General features: G+C 43.2%; 1 protein-coding gene across 16 annotated transcripts in view; it reads left to right on the top strand.

Annotated features, from left to right (window-relative positions):
• Nucleotides 1–15,353, top strand: part of LOC119973509 (putative adenosylhomocysteinase 3) — a 120,786-nt gene that overhangs the window by 60,812 nt on the left and 44,621 nt on the right. For 7 of the 16 annotated variants that reach the window (XM_038811758.1, XM_038811759.1, XM_038811756.1 and 4 more), the window contains one exon: nucleotides 13,880–14,023. In XM_038811758.1, coding sequence (XP_038667686.1) covers nucleotides 13,880–14,023 — 144 coding nt within the window. Of the gene's footprint in view, nucleotides 1–402; nucleotides 433–13,879; nucleotides 14,024–15,353 lie in introns of all 16 variants that reach the window. The other 9 variants (XM_038811751.1, XM_038811750.1, XM_038811753.1 and 6 more) reach the window with 2 other exon arrangements.

Consider the following 15,353-nt stretch of genomic DNA (forward strand, 5'->3'; position numbering starts at 1 on the left):
TGCCATGACTTTGGCCTTTTTCATTTTATCCTCTAAATAAATGATTCTGTTGTAAATGCAAGAATCTGAAAAATGTTCAGCAATGCATGTTGCCTGTGCAAAGGATTAATCCAAAGAGATCTGTGCTTTGTATTAATGTTACACTATTGAGAGCAAAGTCTAGGTTTAACTACCCCCCCCCCCCCCCCCCCCGCCTGCACAATTAACAGCTTTATTCGTGAATTATTAAGGATTTATCACACTGAAATTATTACTGGAAGCTATTCACAGCCTTGCACTGAACTGCATTAACTTCCAAGTGATTGCTTGCTGTTTGCTTCGAATCTGCCAACAACTCACCATTGTTCTATATTCAGTGATGGAACTAGCCACTAACCAGCTTCTTTTTTTTCTTCTCTCCAGAACTGATGGGTATGTCTAATCAAAATAATGGTAAGCAGATGGTAGAAATAGTTTGGAAAAATCAAGCTGTTTGTAGAGACAGGTATGAGGAAAATGATCACTTGTCCCAGTGTATACTCACCTGTGGCAATTGCATCTCATGTCAAAAAGAACAGGCAGAGGAAACTGGGAAGATGACCAAACGTGACATAGTGCCCTGTTACAATTAACATGTTTTTTTTTAAAAAGGATGTGGGCGTCACTGACAGGGCCAGTATTTATAGCCCATCCCTAATTGCCCTTCAACTAAGTGGCTTCTCAGGCATTTAAGAGTCAACCACATTGCTGCGGGCCTGTATGTAGACCAGATCAGGAAGGACAGTAGATTTCTGACCATAAAGGGCAATAATGAACTAGATGGGTTTTTGCAATAATCAACTGTGGTTTCATGGTCATCATTAGATTTGTAATTCCAGATTTTTAAAATATTGAATTCTAATTCCACCACGTGGTGGGATTCGAACCCAGGTCCTCAGAGCATTACATTGGGTCTCTGGATTACTAGTACAGTGACAATACCACTATGCTACCACTTTCCCATTGTGTTCCTTTTTGGGGACAAGAGGCTGTTGTGAATAAAACTGTTAATTACTGACAGAAATATTAGAAGACAATACATCCACATGACACACTTTTGTTTTTTCTGGTGACAGCGTTAACCCATTTTAAATAACAGGTTAAATGTGAATCTAGATCCAAATGTTTGGGGTATTTCCCCTTCATTTTTTTCCGCCTGAAGTTGAACAATTCTGGGCTATAGTCCAGTGGGCACCAGCAGCCTTCCACTATGTCACCGACATGACCATTTGCCATTTGTGAATTTAAGATGGTGAGTGTTGTCAGGTTGCTGCTCACCATGTGGAGAGAGGAGCTGCATAGTCAAAACAGATGTTGTCATTGACAAATTTTGCAACAGAAGCTGCTGGATAGTAATTAAAAGAAAATTCCTCAATCTTTACAAAATGACCAATTGTAGGACTTCTACCATTGCTTGACTGATCAGTTGACTCCGCATAGACCAAGGGACAAACCCTGTTACTTATAGTTTGCATAGCTCCTTGCCATTCTAAAACACACCTTTTAATAACTTCATGGGCTGTGGGAGAGTAGGAAATTCTATCCTAAATGCTATGACTATTAGCTACTTTACATGGAGTGTTGTATTCAACAGGGGAAACGTGCACTAAGTCATTGGGACCCATTGACTATTGTCTAGTCTTAATGATATCAATAGGTAAGATTTTAGACACAGTTGTGAGAGGTCCTGATGTATTTGGAGTATATCCTAAAATAATGTGTTGGGATTGATCATTATGATGAGCACTTATTCTGCATGAACTATATTCCTGGAATTAGCGTCTCTTATGCTAAATCATTGGCCTGATGAGTTTGACTCTGGATCAAGAAATGCCAAATAGCTTATTTTAGTCCCCATCATTGCTAGCTATCTTGTTTCCAAGAAGGCACTGTTTATTTAAATTATTTAAAATTCTGTCTCATTTTAATTTTCTCATCCAGGCCCAACCATGGCACATTCCTTACAGCTTGTGTTTCAAAGAAAATCCTTTTGACAGTTGCAATTCATGCAGTTTTGTTGTGTATTATGTGGAAGGGTGGATTTGTTGAAGTAACTTAAAGGAAAAAACGCATTTGATTTTTAAAAAATGTTTACCTTAAGTAAACTGGTCTATTTAATATCCTGTATGTTGTAAGAAAGCATTGCAACATTTAATTACCTCAACCAGCACATGCAAGACAAAAACCTGGATCATGCATGTAACAGGATCAGATATAAAACCATCAGAAATAATTGAGAAAGGAGAGTTCATTATCAAATGTATAATTATATACATAATACACCATAAGGCTCTTGAAACCAAGTAAAGTCACTCCTTAAAGAAACTGATTTACTTTTATTTTATCTACACTTTTGTGGTCTATAAAGTTATTGCTGAGGTACAAAGAACAATACTGCACAGGAACAGGCCCGTTGGCCCTCCCAAGCCTGTTACGTTCATGATACCAACCTTTGCCAATACCCTCAGCACTTCCTTGTGTCGTATCCCTCTATACCCATCCTATTCATGTCTTTGTCAAGATGCCTTTTGAACGCCATTAATGTATCTGCTTCCACAACCTCCCCTGGCAACGCGTTCCAGGCACTCACCACTCTCTGCGTAAACACCTGCATAGCACATCTCCTCTAAACTTTGATTATAGGTGTAATCTCAAGATTGTGAGACCTTCTAGTTGTTCTTTCTCTTGCCCTCCCATCCATCGTTTGATTTGACCGTGAAATGTGTATCAGAAGTTGAATGCCGCCATAACTGTACATATTAATCTACAGGGCAAGGACAGTAGAAACAACTACATTCGTGACTGCTATCCTTTATCTGAAAGCACATTATTTGAACTTGTTTAAATTAATTATTCCTTTATCTTGTATTTAACCAGGATCTTGTAACCTTCGATGCAAACTGGGAAGGCAAGGCAGTAACAACCCAATACTCAGAAGGCAAACTATGAAGTATTGGGATAAGCAGGGAATATGTTGGTTGTAACCTGGGAAGTTACTTTGTTTTTAGGCTTGGATAAAGCAAGACAGTAACTCAGACTGGTTAGCTTGAATGTTGCCATCCTTTGGGATCTGACCAATCCCAAATTAAGTGTTTCATAAGATATGACATTGATGCTCTTAAATGTGAAATATCTGAATTGTACAATGAACAGTTTTAAGGACTGCCAGTGCTAGTGAATGGAATTTAGGCTTCACTTTGCAACCAGTGTTGGAGGTGATAATTTCTAACTCAGGTACAATACAGATAATGCACCTTAATTCCAACTTCACAGCAGGGTCATCTGCTGCACCGTTATAAATTTTCCATTGCTGGTCCCTATTTGTCCAGTTTGCTAACAGTAGTAGAGAAGGCTATGAGTAGGATCTAGGCAGCCTTTCACCTGTCCTCCCAGTGGCCTGAGGATGTTTGCTGGGTTGAAATGTTAAAACCAGGAGCTGTTGTAGAAACAAAAAGACACAGCATTTGGGCTTTATGCCCCATACGCAGGGAGGAAGATATAGGCATACTTTTCCTACTTTGTTACTCTGGGAGTGAGAGTGCCCATCCAGAGTGGTTGGAAAGCAGAGCACGCAACCCCCCCCCCCCCATATTATAGTAATATGGGGGGGGGGGGGGTTGCGCGCTCTGCTTTCCAACCATTTCAGTTGATCCTTGGAAAATTATGTCCTATACTCCAGATGGGTTCCTTTGTTAAAATCCAGATTCATTGTGTTAGGTTATTCCTCCGGATTGGAAGGTTGCCGAGGGTTTATAAACTAAGACAATTGATCCACGGTTAACAAGTCATAACCGGGCATTTAAGTATGAAATTAGTTGATTTTTTTTTTTTGGTTTACATACAAACATGGCAATCTACAAAAACCTTGCTACCTCCTCTCTTTGTCCTAAACAGGGAGGTGTTCACTAGTTAATTCATTTTGCCTCTTGTTAATAATCAGTTATTCCATTGCTTTGAACCGTGGGATTGTTGAGGATAAATCTTGACCCTGGTGTTAACCGCAGGTGATCTTTTGGAGACTAGATAGGAAATTTAGTTACGGTGAACCTATCTTGATGGTGTTCAGACATTTTTCATGTGATCGCCACATAAACACCACAGATGATTTGTGGGCAGCACGGTAGCATGGTGGTTAGCATAAATGCTTCACAGCTCCAGGGTCCCAGGTTCGATTACCGGTTGGGTCACTGTCTGTGTGGAGTCTGCACGTCCTCCCCGTGTGTGCGTGGGTTTCCTCCGGGTGCTCCGGTTTCCTCCCACAGTCCAAAGATGTGCGGGTTAGGTGGATTGGCCATGCTAAATTGCCCGTAGTGTCCTAAAAAGTAAGGTTAAGGGGGAGTTGTTGGGTTACGGGTATAGGGTAGATACGTGGGTTTGAGTAGGGTGATCATTGCTCGGCACAACATCGAGGGCCGAAGGGCCTGTTCTGTGCTGTACTGTTCTATGTTCTATGAAAACCTTGTCAGAACATGTCAAATGTATATGATATCCACCTATTTGGAGCGGTATGTGGCACAGTGGTTAGCAATGCTGCCTACAGCGCTGAGGACCCGGGTTCGAATCCCGGCTTTGGGTCACTGTCTGTGTGGAGTTTGCATATTCTCCGTGACTGCTTGGGTTTCACCCCCACAACCCAAAGATGTGCAGGTTAGGTTAATTGGCCAGTCTAAAATTGCCCCTAAAGTGGGTACTCTAAATTTATTTTTTTTTTAAAAATTATATCAAACCTTTCCGCTATTTTTCCTCCCTAGCATAAAGACTTTAATAAAAAAAATTTTTTAAAAAGTTTTTGTTTGCTTTATTTTTTGATCAGCCTATCTTTGAACAGAGTAGAGTTTTTATTTTTCCAATTAAGGGACAATTTAGGATGGCTAATTCACCTGCCCTGCACATCTTTGGGTTGTGGAAGTGAGACCCACGCAGGTACTGGGGAGAATGTGCAAACTCCACACGGGCAGTGATTTGGGATCGGGATCGAACTGAGACAGACAGCAGTGCTAACCACTGCATCACCGTGCTGCCCTAGAGCTGAGTTTTAAATTGACAGTGCAGTGGTGTGGGAGGGGACCAGTTAATCATGTACATATGTCTGGTCCTGCCCAATATTGGAGAAATTTTGGAGGTCGTTCTTCAGCTCCATGTCTGCTGTCTTGCAAGTGGATTTGGAACCTGGAGCCCTGGGCCTTATATTCTGGGTGTCAGGCAATGCTGCCTCACGGCGCCGATGACCTGGGCTCGATCCCGGCCCTTGGTTACTGTCCGTGTGGAGTTTGCAGATTCTCCCCGTTTCTGCGTGGGTCTCACCCCCATAACCCAAAGATGTGCAGGTGAATTGCCCACGCTAAATTGCCCCTTAATTGAAAAAAACAAATATTCTGTAAGTCAGACCTGCTGGAGTTGCAGGCGGAAGTGGGGGCAGATGTTTTAGCCTTCGCCTCGCTGATCGCTCGTAGGTGGGTTCTGTCGGGGTAGAGGTCAGCTTCTCCACCATGTGCCTTGGCGTGGCTGGGGCTCTAATGGCGTTCCTGCATTTAAAGCAGGAAGTTTGTCCTAAGAGGGGCAAATGAGAGGTTGCACAAGAGATGGGGTTTGTTTATACTGCATTTCAGGGAGCTGGTTACTGTCAACTGGAGAGGGGGGGGTGGGGGGGGGGTTGTGCTTTATTTTGTTTTGTAAATATTAAAAACGTAAATAAAAATACTTTATAAAAAAAATTGACAGTTCAGTAAGAATGGCAGAATGTGATCAGTACATTTGGACACTGGGTAAATAAAAGCACTGGCTATTTCCCCCAGAAAATCAGCAGTAGGCGTATCAGTTTATAAAACCCATTGATTGCATCACTCATTTATCCTTCACAGTTCAGCTCATTACATCAGTTTTGTTCCACTATCCTAGCCAAAAAAGTGCAACACTATCCTTGTTGTTCACTGTGCGTAAATGTGTAATGTACTTTGATATTTAAAAAGTCACAAGTCAAAAATGAAATGGGTCATTCAGCTATACTAGTCTATGTTGGCATTTACCTTCCACAAAACAAATAATCCAAATAAACATTTATGTAACCAGTTGCCTTATCCATTCAACCCTTTTTCCATAATTTACCTATTGAATCTAATCTTGAATGTTGACAGTGTCTGTCGCGACCATTAACCTCAGAAGTGTATTTCACAACCTCATAACTCTTGTATAAAGAAGTTTGTCCTGCGCTCTCTCCAAAATCTCTTGCATTCAATGTTATGTCCCCTCACTTGAGATGCCTCCACAACTGGAAATAGTCTACTTCAGCCTACTGACTCGCGCTAGATCAGGACCAAATTCTCAGATGATATTCTTTCTAGGCAGTTGCTAAAATCTCCAAGCACAGTGTCCAAGGGATATGCCTGCACCTGTCCAAGTTACATTGTCCCAGCCAGACTTAAACTCGCTAGTGGGGATACAGAAGATGCTTCAGACCCATTGTTCTTCGGGTCACTCTTGTCCGACCAGCTATTAGCCCTCTGTCCGTTAATGGGAGGTTAGCTGCATATAAATAGCATGGCTCTAAATTAGGAGCTGTTTAGCACAGGGCTAAATCGCTGGCTTTGAAAGCAGACCAATGCAGGCTAGCAGCACGGTTCAATTCCTGTACCAGCCTCCCCGAACAGGTGCCGGAATGTGGCGACTAGGGGCTTTTCACAGTAACTTCATTTGAAGCCTATTTGTGACAATAAGCGAATTTCATTTCTGTTCTTTTGTGGGCAATCAAACAGCCAAGATAACGCCGATGGGTTCAAGCCTGGAAACCCCAGCACAGAACCTTTGTTTGAGGGGCTGGGCAGAGCTTAAGAGAGGGAGAGAAAGAATGCTGTTCTGAACAGTTACATAGGAGCAGGCTTTGGAAATCAACCGAGTGAGGTCATGAAAGCTGAAACCAAGGCAGACTTTGAAAAAGGGTTCAGAACAAATGTCCTCAATAGAAGAAAAATTGATTCTTAAATACAAGTATTGCCTTTGCCTATCTGTAAGTTGAAGAAGTGCTGCATGTTTATTTAAAGTGGTGTTTAATGGGAACTGGAGTGTTAAAGTTACAAAAGTTTAAAAGTTGAAACATTGTTTTTTCTTTTTAATAAAGTTGGTTTATAAAATAGCCAAGCCCTATTTCTTGTATTATCACTCCTGGAACGAATCGACCTTTCCGCACCGTCGTAAAACTTTAAAAACATGCTGTGGAAGACCCTATCAAATGTCCGCAGTCAAGAGAAATCCATCAACATCCTCCCGGGTCCTCCATGACGATATCAACAATTGTCCTCGCCAGCGGAAATCAGACAGAAACCTTTTGAGGTCAAGCAGGGGTGTGTCATTGCTCCCACCCTTTTCTCCATCCGCATCGCCACTATCCTTCACCTCATCAACAACAAGCTTCCAGGTGGAGGGGGCATCGTCTACAGGATGGACATAAAACTTATCAATCTCAATCCATTGAAATCTAAGAAAAAACTATTCTGACATCACTTGTGGAACTTCAGTCTGCAGATGACAACGCTCTCTCATAGGAATATAGAAACAGGAGTAGGCCATTCAGCTCCTCAAGCCTGTCACACCATTTAATGAGATCATGGCTGATTTGTGACCTAACTCCATATCGCTTTGGCCTATATCCCTTATCTTTGCTTAACAAAAATCTGTTTCAGATTTAACATTAATAACTGTTTCGCTGCTGTATGTGGGAAAAAGTTCCAAACCTCTACCACCCTTTGAGAGACGTGGTTCCTAACATCTCTGCTGAACTGTCTAGCCCTAATTTTTAGACTATACTTCCTAGTTTTACTTTATCTATCCTGTCTAATGCCTCGATTAGATCACCCCTTAAACTTCTAAATTCCCTCCAATGAGAATCTCCAAATCATGCTTGCTACCTTTGCGGAAGCATACCCAAGAATCAATCTCAACCTCCAATATCAACGGACAAACACTCTCAAATGTGGAACATTTCCCCTACCTGGGAGCAACCTTTCATCTAAGGCTAACATCAATCCAACATCGTATTCAATCCCTGAGCACGGCCTTTAGACACCTAAGGATAAGAGTCTTTAATGATTGCTGCATCAGTGCTGATACCAAGATCCTCGTGTACAAGTCAGTCATCCTCCCAACTCTTCTATACGGCTCAGAAGCTTGACTACATACACATGCCACCTCAAGCCTCTGGAGAGGTATTATCAATGCTGTCTGAGATGGATTCTCAGCATCCGTTTGATCAGTCAGATGCTCAGGATGCCTTAGTCACGAGTGCCAAAGCAAATCATCTTCGCACTGCTCCAGGAAAGCTTCTCAACAAGAGGAGGACAAAGAAGGCACTTGAAAGACATCTTGAAGGCATCATCTCAAGAAATGCAACATAGACGTCAATGCCTGGGAGACCATTGATCAGAAGAGACCTACTTGGAGAACCTCCTGATTGAAGGGACACAATCCTTCAAGAACACCTAGCAAGAGGAGGTCAAAAAAAGAAGCCTGAGAAAGCAATACCAGTGATCTCGAGTCCATGGACCAATCCCACCTCCAAGAAACACCTGCCAAATGTGCGGTCGAAGATGTGGCTCTAGGATTGGGTTCATCGGCCACGCAAAGACCCACGAACCCCAGGACCAGTGACATGGAGTTTCTTAGGTGGACAGTAATAATCGTTAGCGACTGATTGCAAAAGAAGAAGACACTTGCGGCAGCACAATTCAAGTGTTGAGTGTCCCAACAGTCCAGCTTGCACTAACCTGTATTGGTGCTAGTGCCCGGTGAATCAAAATCCATTCCTCCCAAATCAATCCTTAACAATCTAATCTGATTTACCCTCGGCCAGTTTTCTTGGAGCTCAGGTAGTAATCCAGTGGTTATATTAGCTTTTTAATTTAACCTCTAGCTGCTCATACTCCCTCAGCAGAACCTCTATCCAGGTTGCACCTATGCCTGGTACTACGTGGAGCATGACCACTATATCCTCCCCCTCCCACTGCAAGTTCCTCTCTAGCCCTGAGCAGATCCCCTGAACCCTAGTAAGCAACACTGTCGTCTGCACTCCTGATCCTGGCTGCAGAAAATTGGGTCTAACCTCTTGAGTGTACTGTCCACAATTACCACCGCATTCCTGTCAACTCTCTGCTTCAAGGGCTTCCTGTGCCACCCTGCAGCCACCACTTCCATCCATACAGGTTGCAAGAGCTTCAAACTTGTTGGTCAATTCAGGCTCCTCCACTTCTAGGTCTCCATATCTGCCTTGCTCACAGTTGCACCCTCTTGTCCTCGACCACTGACCAAATCAGAAGGCCCTATTCTATCGGCTGTGACTGCCTTCTGGTACAAGTGGCCGGGGAACTTTACCCCTCGATGCGTTGCAGTGACTGCAGCTCAGCCTCCAGCTCAATGACTCTGAGCCGAAGCTCCTCGATCCGCAGACAATTACTGTAAATGTGACTGCCTGGATCACCCTGGTGTCCAGGAACTTGCAGATTCTCGGTACCAGCATTTCAACTGCCACCTTCATTATGTGTTCATTGCACTTTCTCCCAGTGTCTGCGTGGGTTTCCTCCCACGTTCCAGGTTGTGCAGGTTGGGTAGATTGGCCATGATAAATTGCCCCTTAGTGTCCAAAAGGTTAGGTGGGGGTTACAGGGGTAGGATGGAGGTGTGGGCTTAAGTAGGGTGCTCTTTCCAAGGGCAGGTACAGACTTGATGGGTCGAATGGGTTCCTGCACCGTAAAATCTGATTTATTTGTTAATTGAAAAGTAATAAACATTACTACTCCCAATAATCTTTACTACTGCTGGCAACCTTGCTACAACTAATAAAACCTTACAATTAATAAATTACATCCGTTTTAATAAATTACCAAAATATTCATCAACCAATATTATTTGTTTTCCTGTGATGTCACACTTTGATTTATCAGAGTGTGGATGCTTTGGATCAGATAGCTCATCGGGATGGTGCTGCTGACTGCCTCGGGGTGCTGCTGACTGCCTCGGGGTGCTGCTGACTGCCTCGGGGTGCCGCCCACTGCCTCGGGGTGCCACCCACTGCCTCGGGTGGTGGTGGTTACTGCCTCCAGATGCTTGTTTCGCCCGCACCAGTCAGTAGTTTAATGGGATACTTGCCCCACACCTATATGAGAGCAGTTCATTGATCAATGTTCCTGTCACTGGATTTGATATGTACCACCTCCACCATCATGGCTTGCTATGTATGATCTAAGCAATATTTTTCAAACTTTTTTTCCCGGGACACACTTTTACCAGCCGGCTGAACTTTATGACCCACGCCAGTTGACCTTCGCAACACACCATTTTCGCTTACCTTTAATGCGGCTGGTCCTTACGATCTCACTCCAATCAGATTCACAGTAGGAGAGGGCAATGCGTATATCAGATGTGGAGTTCAGACAGTTCCATTGTGCTGCCTTCATCTTTGAGGACAGAAAGTCCAACCTCTCATGTAGATTGTTGTGAAGGGCAATAACAACAAAATGCATGTTTTACTCAGCACTGGATATTCCTTGGAGATCCTATTCCAGAATGTGAACAACCTCATGGACTTGTGGCGTGTTTTTAATGCGCTGTCACAGCTAAGGCACATTTGGAGTCAGCTGTAAATTAATAATTGACTCTGGGGTCTTGAGGATTTTTCACCCACCTCTTCAGTTTCGCAACCTGAAATTTCTCTGGAAAGTAGCGACAAAACTTTTTCAACACAGCCAGAAGTGACTGAATAAGGCTTGCCAGTCTATTGACAGTTCCCTTTCTAACATTGTTTTCTTCGAGGTGTCGTAGCAGTGTGGGGAACATGTAATATTTTTGGCTTTGAACTTGCACTTGCCAAACGTTCAATGATTTTTGGAAAGCATCTATTTCTTCAGTGCTGAAAGCAAGCATTATCCTTCCCTTGTAATTTGAGGTTCAGTTTGTTTAGAATTTAAAATATATCTGAAAGGTAAGGTATAATTTGCATACAACTCTCATTTGCCAGTGCTTCCCTGTATTTAATACACATCCTGATTTGCATTGGCACAATTAACAAAGACATAGCTCCAGAAATCATCTTTATATTGCTTTGTTCCTGATTTCAGTTTTTTCTTATTGGGAAGTTCACCAGAGGCCCTGGAGCTCGCTCTGTCTCTGGCTCATGCCAGCATTCCTTTGTTCTATGTGGACTTTCCTGAGCAGCTGTCTCCAGCATTTCAGTTGTGAGATCCTGACCCGTTTGTGTCTCTGGCCCTCTTCCTCATTACAAAATGACCCATCGCAGCTCTTCACAGTCCTATTGCTTGCATTCTGGCAGCTCCAAAATAGTGGAATCTCTCCACTGCGATTTTTGCGCCCAAAGCACGGAGGTACAGGTACCCGTCAGTGCGGGTGGAGAACCTGCCCTGCTGCCACTTCTGGCAGGAAGACACCAAAGTTCACATTTTAAAGGCTGGTCGCGGCCGGCATTCTCAACTTAAAAGCTGGTTGCAGCCATTGGGCGCTTCCCCCGTGATCGGGAACGCCACAACCGATTGCTCCATGAACCTCCCGCTACCCACTCGTGACTCCCAGTTTGAAAAACCCCAATCTATAGGACATATCAAGGTTAGTTTAACAGTGGGTAGCATGGTGGCCCAGTGGTTAGCACTGTTGCCTACAGCGCTGAGGGTCACTGTCCGTGTGGAGTTTGCACATTCTCCCCATGTCTGCGTGGGTTTCAGCTCCACAACCCACAGATGTGCAGGTTAGGTGGATTGGCCATGTTAAATTGCCCCTTAATTGGGTGAAAATAATTGGGTACTCTAAATTTATAATAAAAAATGTTAGTTTGACAGTATACAATCTCTACCATAAAGAAGGATGAGAGCAGAAATGTCATGAGAACATCTGTCACTTCTAAATTCCCTTTCAAGCCAAGCACTATTTTATCTTGGTCACATTGCTGTTCCTTTATTGTTGCTAGGTTAATATTCTGGAATCCTCCACACACCACCTTCATGGGAGCAATGTCACCATGAGGGCATTTAGTATTCTTTCATGGGATGAGAGTTTTATTTTCCATCTCTCATTGCCCTTGAGGAAGTGAAGGTGAAATGCCTCCTTGACCCACTGCAGTCTGTATAGTGTAGGTACACCCATAATACTCTTTGGGGGGGGGGGGGGGGGGGGGGGTGTTGCCACAATCTGGAATCCGTGATGGTGATGGAAGGAAAGTTGACAGTGTTCCAAACCAGAAATGTGTGATTGCAGTAACTGAAGAAAGCCCATCATCTTGGGGTAACTGGGAATGGATAATCAATGTGACCATGTGCAAAACAAAATCAACAACCATCTTCAACACAGCACAAGTACAGTGATCGCCTTGCAAGTTTTGAAACATTTCTGATCCTTATTGGTATTTGAGGCTTTGTAATTGTGTGAAATTAACCCTGTATGTTTCAAGACTTGACTGAAACATTGGGATAATTTTCCACTATCTCTGATCACTCGACCCAATCCAACAATAAGTGCTTCTACACGGAGTGCAGATGTATCTCCCTGTTGGCTGCATTGCATTATTTTAAAAACAAGATTCCAGAACATCAAGGTATTGTGAGCCTTCAAATTCTGTTTCAATAAAGGAACCAGTTTAGAACATAGAACAGTACAGCACAGAACAGGCCCTTCGGCCCTCAATGTTGTGCCGAGCCATGATCACCCTACTCAAACCCACGTATCTACCCTATACCCGTAACCCAACAACCCCCCCCCCCCCCTTAACCTTACTTTACACTACGGGCAATTTAGCATGGCCAATCCACCTAACCCGCACATCTTTGGACTGTGGGAGGAAACCGGAGCACCCGGAGGAAACCCACGCACACAGGGGGAGGACGTGCAGACTCCACACAGACAGTGACCCAGCCGGGAATCGAACCTGGGACCCTGGAGCTGTGAAGCATTTATGCTAACCACCATGCTACCCTGCTGCCCTAGTTTCTATAATGGAAACGTACGGAGCCAGCCCAATTCATAATGTCTAACTTTTTATATTGGAGGATGAACCTTTCATGACCCCCAGAGACCATTCTGACTGAGCATAACACCAGCATATGAGGTATCTGTCCTAAACAGTGTACTGTATCAAACCACCTTATAAAGCTAGCTTTGATACTTATTTTCTAAGGTTTCTTTGTTAGTGAGAGTTGCAAGCAGTATTCATATCCTGGTGGTTATGAGGAAGCAAAGAGCAACAAGGGTTGACTGTGTTTAGATGCTGATTTCCATATGTTGAGGTGTGTAGGAGTAACGGGGATATTGTCCACAGACCTCCATTCCAGTTAAGTGCAAAATTTCTTTATGTTGTCTCAAAGGAAAGGTGTCAAGACATAAAAAGCAGTAACAGAAGGTGACTGAGAGATGCTGCTAAGTGTGGTCAACCCTATAGTCATTCACCTGAGCTTTAGTCAGTTTACTCCTCGTTTTTCTTTTAGCCACGTGCTCTCTGTTGCGTAGAAGTGCATTGTTTCAAATATTTTTGAGAATCCAATGGTGACACTCGATGACCTGTGTCCACATTAATTGACAGAGTCTCAGCTATGAGCTGGTGCTAATAGCCTAAAGATCAAAATACTAGACACCCACCTATGCAGTCTGGCCTTGCAACGTGGCCTCCCTAATCAGGGCTAACTGCTTAAGCAATTTGTACCATTCAAAATGTTCTTTGTTTTTTTGTGTATATGAACCATCCCATTAATGAAGGTGCGGAGGGGTTCACTGCCCAGTGTCTTCTTTCCCAGATTAACACTGAATAGGGCATGGTATTAAGGTGTTAATATTTATCTATTGCATTGATTATTCACTGTTTTTCATTTGTCCCTAGCGGCATCTTACACAGATAGCTCAGATGATGAAACATCACCACGTGACAAGCAGCAGAAAAATTCGAAAGCCAGCAGTGACTTTTGCATCAAAAATATCAAACAGGCAGACTTTGGGCGCAGGGAGATTGAAATTGCAGAACAAGGTGAGAAATCATACTATGCGGTCATCAATTCTAGTACATTTTGCCCATTTGCAGCATTCTGAGCTGGTTTCTTGTAATGCAGTAAATCCATGGGGCTGGTTGAGCACAGGGCTAAATCGCTGGCTTTTAAAGCAGACCAGGCAGGCCAGCAGCACGGTTCAATTCCCATACCAGCCTCCCCGAACAGGCGCCGGAATGTGGCAACTAGGGGCTTTTCACAGTAACTTCATTTGAAGCCGACTTGTGACAATAAGCGATTTTCATTTCATTTTCACTTAATTTTGTTTTTCATGACAAATCATACTTGACCATCATTGACAAGCCAGGGTTCCCTGAAATAAGCAGGCTAGCTGGCTTCTGTTGGGTCTAATGAAGGATCTTTCCCCTGATGACCTGACTGGAATAGGAAACCTGAGTTTTATTTGGAACGGGAGCAAGTAAGGGCTTTGGTTCAACTAGTAATTTCATTAATGCACGTCAGCTCATTCACTGATCCATCCAATGCATCCAACACTACATTGTGATAAGATACAAGTAAAGCAATAGCTTGAGTTCAAATGCAACCTTCAACATCTCTAAGGTTTTTCACAAATACTGATAGAGAAAAGCAAGCTGAGCCATGGAAGGTGGGATTATGAGGGGTGAGTCAAAAGTTTGGTTGAAAGGATTTTGAGATGGTTAAAAAGGAGACGAGAAAGTGAAGAAATATAGAAATTTAAGAGTTCCAGTGAATTGGGTTGAGGTATTCTGGAGACTGCTGCCAGTGCTGGGGTGAAGGAAGGGAGCAGAGTCAGAGAAACAAATTATGTGTTGCGGGGCACAAGACTGGAGGAACGTGCAAAAACATTAGGGTAATGCTGTGGATGCTTTTTGACACAAGAGTAGACCAGTTTGGCTGAATGGCATGTTTCTGTGTTGTATGTTTTATGTAAAATCCAGTTATTCTACTCTAATCAAAACGAGTAATTTTCAATCTTCACCTGGGAACCAAGAGGTATCAAGAAATCTGAGAGCTATTCTTGGAAGCTCGGTGGGAATAAACTGCTCTGCCATTCCCAGCACAGTGATTTGCCGCGAAGGCAAACAACTCCAAGCAGTATAGTAACAAGCAGGAACTCCCAACTGCTCTTCATCCCAGATATAACTTGACGTAGAAAGTAAGACCAAAGCAATTGCCCAGTCCCTTGCTTCATGCTGTTCAAAAAGGTTTACCAAGAAATCTGTGTGCAACAATACACACCTCATGCAAAGTACCATGCAGTCAATAGGTATAATAACTTCATAAAAATATGTGAATATTTTCTCTTGAGGATTCGATTTTTAAAAAATG

The sequence above is a fragment of the Scyliorhinus canicula genome, chromosome 11 (genome assembly GCF_902713615.1).
Source record: "Scyliorhinus canicula chromosome 11, sScyCan1.1, whole genome shotgun sequence".
NCBI lineage: Eukaryota > Metazoa > Chordata > Chondrichthyes > Carcharhiniformes > Scyliorhinidae > Scyliorhinus > Scyliorhinus canicula.